Source organism: Paralichthys olivaceus, chromosome 16 (genome assembly GCF_024713975.1).
Source record: "Paralichthys olivaceus isolate ysfri-2021 chromosome 16, ASM2471397v2, whole genome shotgun sequence".
NCBI lineage: Eukaryota > Metazoa > Chordata > Actinopteri > Pleuronectiformes > Paralichthyidae > Paralichthys > Paralichthys olivaceus.
This window is the reverse complement of record NC_091108.1, coordinates 18,453,184-18,465,794: the sequence shown is the minus strand read 5'-3', so window position 1 is coordinate 18,465,794 and position 12,611 is coordinate 18,453,184. Positions and strand designations below refer to the sequence as shown.

Below are 12,611 nucleotides of genomic sequence, written 5' to 3'. Positions count from 1 at the left end.
AGCATGACTGTATGACCCCTCTAGTGGTAAAGATCAAAGTACATCAAAATCTGTCACCATCTTTCCCCTGTTACAGCCTCACGAAATGTTTGGGTCAGTGTTGATTGATATTTAGCGAGAGCAATAAAAATATGAAAAATCACATCCCAAAACAAAAATGTTCACATTTTGTTTCCAGCAAGTTCGAGTTATCAGAGTTAGATTGTACTGTCAAGGCTGAACTTTAGACTAATTCAGCCCATGCATCCAATTTAACATCAATACTGATTCATAAAGAAATTGATTTGCTACAAATAAAACAGCTATGTTTTATAAATTACTCATGGGGCTTTTCTTCAGTTTTTTTAAGAGAGACTGTGAGAAAGCGTTCTTGATTCAGACCCATTGTTTGCATATGCCAAGTACCTGTGTGTGTACTGTGTGTCTGCGCTGGCATGTGTGCGCGTTTGCACATAATGTGTGCATGCTGCCGTCACTGGTCTAATATCCAGGACATAAAACTCTTAGCCTGGAGACAGCTATAAAAGTGGGAGAGCCAACCTGATCAAAGTAAATGCCTGGGAATCTAGTTAACGTCAGCCCAGCCCCTCACCGCTTTAATGAGCAAGGCAGCTGGAGCGCAGCGTGACAGGCACACACCCACACACACTTACCGACCGCAGCAAACAGCAGTGCGGAGCTCTGACAGGCGAACAAACAAACCAGAGGAGGGCCCCCTCTCACCGTGCAAGAATGAAGAACCCTTCTTGTTAGTGTCTTGTGAATATGGCAGGTGTCTCTTTGTCAGGGACAGTTCAAAGTTTTTTTTAAATTTATTCCTCAGGATACATCTGAGAATATCATGTTTTACTAATTAATCTCTTCACATTTATCTGTTTAACTGTGTTTCACATGCTCACCTGGTTTTCAGACCAGGTTGGATAGAAACCAGACTGTTCATCTGTTCATGGAGACATGCGTATGTTAATTATACGACACCAGGGAAACCCTCAGTACCACCACCACCACAAAAACAGTAAAAGACATGTGTTGACAATGTGATTGCACAATCCAACACTCAAAACACATGGTCAGTGGCAGGCTTACAGCCGCTGTCAACATCCGGCGAGTTAGACTAATCAAATCCTTTAGCTGTTTTCTGCGTGTTCACTCGCGATATTGTCCATAAAGTTTTTACCATCTGCTCAGTTTTAGATGCAGTTGTGCATGTGAGAGTTGTGCATCCATTGCAGTTCTCTCTCACGCTAGAGACGCAAGCTTTCCATCTTTATTCTGTCACTGTCTGTTGTGTGAGAGCAATGTTGGTGCACATGCTCTCCTGCTACCACCATAGATTGAATCAATTCTGTGGGAAGTGTGCCCATTCATTTGGATCCACACCAGAATTTTATATCTTTCCTGATCTATACCACATCCTCCTTACACGTTTTTATGTACTACTGCTACACACAGACAAACAAAATGAAAATAAACCTTGTTGGCAGACATAACTAATTGCCCCCTATCATAGAAACCTGTTATTTTAAACCATATGTAGGATCCCAGACTTTTCTCCACATCTTCCACCCTTTCTCCTCTTTCTTCCTTTCTTCACCCCCACACCTCTCCTTCTTGTTCATTCTCTCTTGAAACCTGAAAAAACTGTGTTTGAGTTCTCTGGAGCCACAAATCCTCTTAGCAAGAGGGTGTGACATCTGTCTGATTATTTCATCACCTTAGTCCTCATCTGTACGTGTTCACCCTTTGGACCCGTTTGTCTATCTAACCAGTCCAAACAGTTTATTGAGGGACTAACAGGAAAAGAAGCCTGTAAATCTTTGGTGTCAGATGAACCTGAACATATTTGACCAGCAGGGATTTGTACGGTGCAGTTGCTCCAGTTATGCGATCTCTAAATTCTGTTGTACCTGTGTTAAATATCACACACACAGCATTTCCTTTGGCAAAGACACTTACCATTGCTCATGTGCAGTACCATATCAATGCTATGTATTCTATTCATTTAAATATCACAGTATATTTAGGTTTATACTTCAGTGTCATATTTATATAGCAGAGCTCCTAATTCATCTCTATGCAGTGCTTACAAAGACAATAAAGGATTTCTGATATCAACACACTCCTACACAGATTCCAGTAGAATGAGCAAGGAAAAAGATTTTACAATCAGAAATATGTCATATACTACAATCAGAAATACATCATATACTTGGAGCGAATTCTACAAACTTGCTGGTCAAAGGTCAAGGTCACTTTGACCTCACTAAGCACATTTTGTGCTATCATTTAGTTTGCCTACCAACATAAAATTAAAACAAATATCGAACAGGATGAAATGATGAAGTTATCTCACATTATAATTCTCTGCAAAAACCCTTTTCTGCTAATTGTTCAGCTCCATACATCAGGAACAGAAGGCGAGATTATAAACTAATTTCCCACGACTTAGACAAGCATACGTCTGCAAAGTGTAGTTTGACATTTATATACATTCATTCATCTGCAACCAATGCAGTAACAGACCAGTGGAAGCTCTCAGCAATCAGCCTGCATCCAGGGGTTAGCAGCCAACTAACTCCAGAGAGCTGGAGGACAGTGGTGGAGACCACCCAGTCAGAGCGTTGTTACACTGTCAGCCCTGTGCTGCATATTATCACCTGCTGCTTTACTGCTGATGGCGAACTATCAAAGCAGTGCAGAGGAAGAGGGGAAGTCCATGCCAAAAACAGGCAGCTTTAGATTCACATGGAAGGAGGAGGTGGAGTTGCAGGGTTTTTCCTGGCTGAAAATACAGCGGCGGTGGTGTTGAGCGCTTCAGATTTTCTGTGCCTGATTTTTTTTTCATAAAGACCCATGAAGTAATTTCTAAGAAATTGGTGAAAATGTTAAAAATCACAAGTTTAAATGAAGTGATTGAATAAAATTCCTGGATCCACGCCCTGATCCAAAATGTAATGGGTTCTTTCATGACCAATACCAAACTCTTTCATGTTTTGTGGTAATCCATCCCGTAGTTTTTGTGTTATGAAGATAAACGAACCGTAAAACCGCAACCTCCTTAGCGGAGTTAATTACTGAGTCTTTTTCACATCAACCAAACTAACTCTCGTGTCTCTTTCCTTCACAGGGGAACAAGAAGCTGTGCCCACAGTGCAACACCATCACCTCACCCGGAGACCTGCGGCGTGTCTACTTGTAAAGAGCACCCTTGCCCCCCTCCTGCGCCTCGTCATCCTTCCAATCCATTCCGCCATTTTGGATTTCATCACTCGCCCCGTTGAACGCCATTTATTTTCCTCACTCTCTCATGGCCTGGATCGTTGCTCAAAACCCCATCAGAGAGTGTACAGAGACATGAGACTCTGCTGAATGGAAACTGGTTTGCAGAAATGACTGAGCAGCACTCACTGACTCTCTGGCTGCATGGCCACGCATTGAAAAAATGAGACCTGGAATCTCACTGACTTGTTTCCTCTGCCTCACTAACACGACTCCCCTCTAAATGTAACGTGGGGAATCGTCCACTGAAGGACTATGAAGTCAGTGGAGACGCCCAGCACCTGGCTCTGCCCTTCTGAGACACGGTGGCTTCACGCTGCTGGAGTTGGACCTCAGAGAACTTCTTACTACAGAATATAAAGACTTCTTTTTCCCCTCTCTCTAGCTCTTCTTCAACATTTCAGTAGCGCTGGACAAACAGGCTCGACCCTGAAGTCTAGACAGAATTTTTTTTTTTGTTCTCTATCCCAGAGAGAAAACTCTACCCACATGCCCCTGTTGCTTAAGAGAATTTAAAAAAGGGTCACTAAAACTGAGCTTTCAACCAAACTGAGAAGAACCTCACAACCTTGAAAAGGAGTTTGACACTCTTTGTTTCTCTCTCTTCTTCTCGCTGGCCCTTCCCTCTTCCCTTTTTCGTGGTGTTCTAGTGAAGTAAACCAAAATTTCTCCCCCTCCAAGATGCAGTGCAAGCACATGTAATATAGTTCTATGTATGTTTACAATGTTGAGTGTAAATGACATAGAGTTCACACACCTACACACACGTACACACACAGATGCAAACACAGTCTCACGTTAACATCAGACACACACTGACGTATATAATATCAAAGTCCTGTTTTTAGTTGGAAGGGTTTGGGAATGATGTTTTGGGGGAAAAAATGGCTCGGATAAAAGAAGCCTTCTGTATTTTTAAAAAAAAAAAGACGATTTGAAGAGCCGTTTAAAGTTTTATTTCACTGTACAGGAATAAAAAAAAAAAGTCAAGTAAATAATAAACAGCTTGAGACTAGATGGTGAAGATGTAGGTGGTGTAAGAGATTCCTCTTGCCCAAAGTTTCCTGCAAACAAGCAGAATGATAGAACTGCTCTTTAGTTGCAACAACGTCCAACTGAGCCTCTCGTTTTGTTTTGTTTTTTCCTTTTACCCCCGCTTCTGCTTCCTCCCAGTCGGAGTAACAACAACATGCTCAGATCATAGTCTAGACAACGTTTTGTTTTACCTGTCTCAAAATAAAGCTTTTCCCCATTATTCTCATTCTGCTATGCTGCAAAAAAAAGGTCCCCAAAATGGCATCCGTTATGGGCAGGTTCTTTTCGAAGTTATAACAGCAGAGGGACGTCGATGGAAAAAGAAGGCTGAACTGGCAACCTCTACATTTCCTCCCTCCCTCTATGACGGCAGCGGCCGAGGTGGTGGTGTGCTTTTGTGTTCGTAAAACTATGTATTCTGTGACGTCTGTATTGTTGTAAGAAATGCTGAGAAAAAATAGAAGAAAAAAAAAAAGAAAAAATAAAACTTTTGGAAATTCCATGAGTGGTCCTGTTAACACAACCTGGGTGGTAAAATAAGACAGTGAAGAAAAATGTTGCTGTTCACTGGATGAAAAAAAAAAAAGGGAGGAAGACGGCCTTAATGCTAAAGACACACATACTGTTCATGTGCATTTTTAATAGACGGTGTGTCATCTCAGTGTCGGTGTTCACTCTCATGAGACTTTATTTTCTGCATCTGAAGTTGATCATCTCCATCCTCTGTGAAATAATGTAAACGGGTTAAATATCCTTCGTTTGCCTTCAGAAAGAAATGGGATCCTTCTGTGAATAATTCCAGGGGCGAGAAAAGCATGAGTGGATCAGCCGTGACAGCTGAGCTCACCTCTACTCATGAAGCTTTGTTTCCTTTTAACTCTGTCCCCTCTGGGTTTAGCTCAATGTGTAGTTACACATCCTGCTAATGGGTAAAAACATGAGTAGGAAAAAGAGGGTGTGATGCTGCGCTGTTGCGTTCGCGTTGTGATTGCTCTGATTTTCCGTTGATTCAAACCTGCCCCAAAGATGACAAGTTGCACAAGAGGCTTGTGTCGGAACTAATTTGTGTCTTGTATATTCTTGGAAATGGTACATGTCTTTCCCGTTTGTAAACTACATTTGACATTAATTAAATGATTGTAAATCTCAATCGACCCTCAGCTGGCTTTTCTTCTTTCAACCCACTCTCACTGCTGCCAATGCATGTGTGCCAAGGAAACAATTCAGTTTTTATTTTTTATTGTTTTCAGTCGTTGAAAGGGTTTTATTATTCTTCCATTGCTGGAAATTATAACCTTGCTGCAACTCAGTAGGGTTTCTTGGATGCAGGAGAAATATCACAACCTAATGAGGTTCCATTTATATTGAGTGTGTTCACTGAGGCAGTGACTTCCAACCTTCCTGCCTGATGTACACCCGCAGACCAGTGAAGTGGACTCCCCCCATGGAGACCACACACCATGTTCACCATGTGTCCAAATGTGAGGATTTTATTTCACGACTCTCACTAACATGAAAGTGGGTATTGTTATTGGTCATGTTTAATGATACTAGGGCCACAGTTCTTTCATCATTCAGCTGAAACTTTTCACTGCTTCAACTGTTGATCCAATAATTCTAGCAATTTAAAAATTGATTTTTTTTTTAAAACTAATCTCTGCTTGGTGAGTTAGTTCCCATACACTCTAAAGCATAATATGTAATGTTCAGGAGTTATATTGGTCTATATATTGTTTAGTCCTTTATTCCCCTTGTTCAAATAAGGTAAATTAGGCTTTTCTACACTTTTTCCTTATACACCTCTGGTGGCTGCTGTATTCCCATCCCTACATGCCACCCTTGGTTGGAAACCACTGCACTCAGGTCCACAATTAAAACTACACAGCAGCACACTAGCATCACAAACCAGTATTGGCTTTAAATGTATCCTGTGGAGTGTCTTTATATACAGGCTATGGTGTTGCCATATGCAGCATTTTTTTAGTTGATCCCCAATTTATTCGCCTCATGCATGAATGAGCATGTCAGTGACAATAATTGCTACCAATAGTTTAACACCCATCACGTTTATATGCTTTTTCCCCTCTGGAGTTTAAAAGTTTATGCAGCAGACATTTATGCAGGGTGTTACACAGAGGTGACTGGAGAGTAAAGGTTTGTAAAAGCATTAACATTTTAAATTATTTGAATCCGTTAAATGTCAAATTAAATGTCATTTTTTTGGAGTTCCATATCTAACAAGGTTTACACAGCCAAAAACGGCCATGATCTAGTTTTCAAATGTTTCTCTGCATCTTGCATTGATATGAGTAATCAGTAATATTGTCATATGGCTCACACTGTGCTCACATTCTGTTTTGTCCTAATTGTGAGGTGGGCAATTGACATTTGGCAAATCAGCATTTTTTTTGTCACTAGAAAGGTCATACTGGATGATTATTTTGGTGCTTAACATCTTAGACCTCTACATATGCAACTCTATAAAATGTTTTCACATTTTCACAAATCTATTTGTTCAATGTCTCATATTATTATGATATAGATTATAGATCTGTTAGCACTGATGAGGCAGGATGCTTGAAACATAGCTTAGTTGGAGATGCTGCCATACTTACCATAAGTCTGTTTTCCATAAGGTGAAAGAACCACACGTACATTGCATGTGTTAGGTCATTGTTTGAGTGAGTCATTAAGACAAGTGTTGTCAGATGCTAATAAAGTTGTATTGCAAGTGAGGAAACCATAGCAGGAGGTGCGTGTTGCTCGCCAACTGATCAGTTTTGGTTTGTGAGGCTGCGCGCTGCTTATTCTGATCTCTCCACCACAATGTCTTTTACCATTCCTGCCAAAGTCAGTGTGAGTACATCCACATCACCCCAAGCCCACTGCCTGTATGAATAAATAAAATGCTCATACAGGATTTTCCAACAAATCATCTTGCAACAATATGCAGTTGTACTCTAGAGAAAGAACAAACCATGTGACTGTATGTAAAGATGGATGATGGGTCTCTACTCCTTCACACTAGTCTTTGCAGTGGCGATCGGGGGATGGAGCATCAGTTTTGAGACCCCGACCATTCATAAGTCAGTTGCAGCTGCCAATCATGACCTTTTTTATAGCATCTAGAGCTAATTAAAACCAAACTTACAGGGACAATTATCACCTGAACATAGATCACTGTCATAAGAGGTACCCAAAATGACATAAGCCATCTTTGGGGAAAATGTGTTTGACCAATACTGCAGCCAGCCAACCAACTCAAAGTCTTACTGAACCATAATCATAATGTGAAACACAACAGCAAAACTAAACAAATCCTTTTACAATGACCACCACACTGGCACTAAGCACAGGTCGTCTATGTAGATGTATTAGATTTATAGATTTATTAAAATTACAATGCATGGATGTATTATTTCAAAATAACATGATAATGGTAACTCCCGGGCCTCGAGGTGGCCTCCAATCCCTTCCAGCTGTGGCAGCATTCTTTTGTTTGTTTGTTCGTTTTGTTACTTAATATTTTCAATGATTAAATTATTTGGGCGTGTTTGTGTTGAGATACAAAGAAAGAAATTGTTAAAAATAATAGTAAAATATTACAAATATGATGATTCATTATGTCTGGATCGTGATGATGACGCAGCAGGTCACGTGACAACTGTGGAAGTTGAGCGACACACACCTGCAGAGAGAGAGAGAGAGAGAGAGAGAGAGAGAGAGAGAGAGAGAGAGAGAACAAACTGTGGAGCAGCGAAGAGAAAGAAGAAAAACATGAAGCTTCCAGAGGAACTTCCATCCACTCAAAGTCAGTCTGTTAGCATTAGCAACGATATGCTAACGGCGCAGAGGAGGAGGAAGGTAACGCGAGAGCAGCCGAACGTCATCAGGAAGAAGAGACCCTCACCTGTTCAACTGATCCACCCTCATCTTCGTCATCTTCACCGAGACCCTCACCTGTTCAACTGACCCACCGAGACCCTCACCTGTTCAACTGACCCACCCTCATCTTCATCATCTTCACCGAGACCCTCACCTGTTCTACTGACCCACCCTCATCTTCATCATCTTCACCGAGACCCTCACCTGTTCAACTGACCCACCCTCATCTTCATCATCTTCACCGAGACCCTCACCTGTTCTACTGACCCACCCTCATCTTCACCGAGACCCTCACCTTCATCATCTTTGGTGATCCACCATTATTATCTTCACCACTGACCCACCGTCATCATCGTCATCAAGCCACCATCATCCTCATCTTCACTGATCCACCTTCATCATCTTCAATGAGCTACCTTCATCAGCTTCACTGAGCCTCCTTCATCATCTTCTCTCCAGGAGGAGGACACGTGAGTCTCCAGTGATCCTACCTTCACCTGTTTAACGATCAGTTACCTTTAGATAACTGTTTCAACCAATTATGATTATTGATTAATTAAGTGAATGAATTTGAAACAGAGGCTGGGATGAATATCTATAAACACTTCATCCATGTGGTCAGAGCTGGTGTCATGGTCCTGTCCATATACTGTTTAGGTTTGTTTTAGAAAATACAAGTAAACATTAATTATGATCTACATCCATTACTCAGAGATCATCACACATCATTGTAAACTCTGTCTGTTGATATCCTGACTCAGTCTCATAAACTGAGTACATCCACAACTATAGGACTGCATCTCTCATCATTTTATCAAAATGAACATAATGATTATTGTAGTTTATTTCTTTCTGCTGTTTATTGACCCTCCTCATATCTGCACGTGTCACCAGACTCTTGTGCTCAGTTTTACTGGCCTGGTTTTGTTGCTCTCATGTCGAATGAAGAGTAAGAATCTGAATCATTGAAGTGAACTTGGTGCAGATGAGGCTGAATGTGTGCTTGTGTGTGACACTCATCGATACACTGTAGGCCAATGATTTGATTGCTGATGGTCCAGCAAAGTATTGTTGCAATCAAGTGGTATAAATATTCAGAATATATAGAGAGAATATATAGAGAATATAAGGTTAGGGCTGCAAGATGCTGGAAAAATGTAAATCATGATTTCCTTGCTATGGAACTAAGATGGGGATTCTCCCTTGTTGTTACCCTGTGGTGCTGCTTCTGTAAAAAAAAAAACAGCTTGCAACGTACATGTTTTTGATTTTCATCGTCTTGTCTGAAAAATATCCACAGAATAGGAACCTTGTAATCACCACCCTCTGTTTTCTGATGGATTCATTTCATAGTTTTTTTGTCCACAAACTTTTGCCGTGTGGAGTTACTGTACGTTGTCAAAGTTGGAGTTTAAGCGAATACTGTGGGTCAAAGTTCAGCAAAGTTGAACTCCACATGAAGCCACGCTGCAATTTGCTTCACCACAGGAAGCAAATGTTTTTTCTGACTCCTCGCTCGCACAGAGTGAAAGTCAATTAGAGTCAAATGTTCACCTCTGAAACATTTACTGTGTGATTGTGCCCTTAGACATGAAATGGCAATAGCTGTGAATCAAGGTTGAGATTTTAATGAGTGATCGTGCACCTCAACTACAGGTGTTGTTATTGTCCTTCGGTTTATGATCATAATCTGTAGCCTGGTGTAAATCCTGTATAAACTACAGGTGTTTCCAGCAGGTAGAAACCTCCACTGAGAACCTGTGCATTCTGTGTATTCTTAATCTGGGCGTTTGTCACACCAGTCCTCTGTATCCACTTTCAGACATGTCCTGCGGGGGATCCCTGGAGAGTTGGGTCAGGACTTTTCCGCAGTTTTCCTTTCACACAGCTCAGCAGATTTTCTGCTCAAAAACGTTCACAACAGAATCCTCCACAGGATTCAGGTGAGGGGTGGAGCAGCAGGCAGAGGCAGGAAGAGAGGGATCTCCTGCTGTGTTCTCACATCGACCCCTCTGGACCTTCTGCAGACAGGGCGGAGAAAGTCCACAGAAAAACTCTGGAGGTGTCTCTCGTTTCATTGGTTAGTGATGCACACCAATAAGGCAGCATTGCCATCTACAGGACGTTTCTGTCAATGTTTTCTCTGTAAAACTCCACATAATCCCACTACTGCTATCAGGCAGCTATGAGTAAATTGCCAGATGCCGTTGGCCTGTGTGTGTGTGTATGTGTGTGTGTGTGTGTGTGTGTGTGTGTGTGCATACCCTTGTTAAACAGTGTTATAGAAACTGATCCTGCCAAACACCAGAGCTCATTTCACTGTAACATTAATTAGCAAGAATTACAACAGTATGATCTTTCTCACAGCTAGTTGGTGCTCAGATCTGCGTCCAAGCCTTTAAATGAAAGCTGTGTTTGGCTTTTTTTTTCCGCTCAGACAAAGGTGAGAAATTATTAGACTGGGCCCTGACAAGTAAGTGCTCCTGTAAGTGCTCTCAGATGCTAATAAAGTTGGACTGAATGAAAGGAGGAGGACACAATCATTGTTAAATATCCTGGACTACTATATTACCAAAGTGTAACTCCTGTGGGAAATCTCTAGCTCTTAAGCTGTTAAATGCTCTATCTGCTAGAGGTGGGTGCAATTCATCGATGTGGCGATGCATCGCGATGCTTCACGTGACGATTCGGCATCGATTAATTAACGTCGATGCTTAAAAGTCAGGGTCAGTGAATACAGAATGTTGATGTATGTGTCATTGCATTGGGCCAGAGTGATTGACATGGATGACAAGTGATGCACCATGGCGAGGCGCTGGCGGTGATGAAAAAGGCAGATCTCGAGCACCATTACAGCTCGAATCATGCTAACCTCGGCGAGTTGAGACTGCGGTCAAGTGAGCAGACGTTGGTCTTTTCCTGATTTCAAGTGCGCTCGTATTACAGAATGTATACGGGCGCTACTCTACTCTAAAATCCCTTTATTCCATAATGTCTGACAAAGGTTGTCAAAAGTTGTCCTCAGGACCATCCTGACTGTTCACTCACTCGGTATCAAGCATATTTACTGTATCATTTTTGAGAAATTCTGTAAAATCTCTTTGATCCATAATTTTTGGAAAAAAATTAGTAGTATACCCTTTATGTATTTATTCATTTAATATTTATGTATTTATTCATTTATATATATTGAATTATGCATTTTTATTATTTCCTGAGTTGGTAACTTTACACTGAATAAGCGCATGCGCGGTATTATAAAACCAGATTTGCTCTTCCAACGATTTCTTCTCGTCAAATGTGGAGGAATGGCGCCACCACGAGGGTAAGTTGCCCTTGCAAATATTTCTTAAGGCTACTTGGGCTAAACTGACATGGGATGTTGACAGTATTAGTAGCTAAATGGCGCCATCTTATCCTATCCTTTTCTATGAATAAATATAACATTTGTAATAAATATTTGTGGCTTCTACAATGCACATGGTTAGTCTAATTGTTTAGCCAATTAGCACATGCTCATGTTAATTGGCACACCAAGTAACATATGCAAAGTATGTACAATAGGCTATGTTGTATACATTTTTATCAGTGCAAATGGCAAAATAAGCTATAATATGTCAAATGAAGCCTAACTGCGACTCTGTTACTGCATGGGGTAATCTTATATGATATTTTATGCAGCAATCATGAGGCTTAGTAACACAGTGGTTATACACTTTTTTTTTTGCATCCCTCAGTATGTGATCACAATAGTATGGCCCTCGGAGGACTTTATAAAAATTGAAATGGCCCTTTATATGAAAAAGGTTCCCCACCCCTGTTTTAGAGGAACTGAGTTAATTGATACGCTATTTATTTACAAATGTAGCCACAGATGAAGACAAAATCAATCTTATATGGAATAGCATTAAAAATCGCAATAATCGAAGAATCGTGGCACCAATAATCGAAATGGAATCCAATCGTGAGGTACCCTTGTTGGAACACCCCTACTATCTGCCGACAACAGAATCACAACTTGTCAGTGGAGCACCAGTCTTTTCCTGTTCTTGGGCATGAACATTAACAAGGACCGTTCTTGAAAGTCTTTATGCTTTTTGAAGAAAACATGCCGTCTCAAATCACTGTAAGGATGTCACACATTGTTTTCTTCTTTGCAACAGGCTCTTCCATATTTACACTGACACTGGTGTCCAACCCATCAAATGTGCGTGTGCATGCACACACGTGCAAATACATCGTCAATCGACGGTTAATGGGCTGATGGTAAAATTTTGGCAAATTGCTTAACACGGCAATAAAAATCATAACGTGAAAATGAAATTGGATTATATTTACATGAAGTGTAAAAAATGTTACCAGCATCTCATCAAAACAAAGCACCCACTAAATCTGAACTGTTTATCAATGTA

At 40.9% G+C, this 12,611-nt stretch overlaps 1 protein-coding gene and 1 long non-coding RNA gene across 13 annotated transcripts in view; both read left to right on the top strand.

Annotated features, from left to right (window-relative positions):
• Positions 1-5,464, top strand: part of rnf220a (ring finger protein 220a) — a 163,248-nt gene extending 157,784 nt beyond the window's left edge. For all 12 annotated transcript variants that reach the window (XM_020108917.2, XM_069510852.1, XM_069510846.1 and 9 more), the window contains one exon: positions 3,128-5,464. In XM_020108917.2, coding sequence (XP_019964476.1) covers positions 3,128-3,199 — 72 coding nt within the window. In that variant the 3' untranslated portion in view covers positions 3,200-5,464. The remainder of the gene's footprint in view (positions 1-3,127) is intronic.
• A 2,803-nt stretch (positions 5,465-8,267) lies between these two features.
• LOC138405183 (uncharacterized) lies at positions 8,268-10,725 on the top strand. The gene is made up of 2 exons (XR_011238867.1): positions 8,268-8,669; positions 10,022-10,725. It is a non-coding gene; the product is annotated as an uncharacterized lncRNA (long non-coding RNA).
• The last annotated feature ends 1,886 nt before the right edge of the window (positions 10,726-12,611 follow it).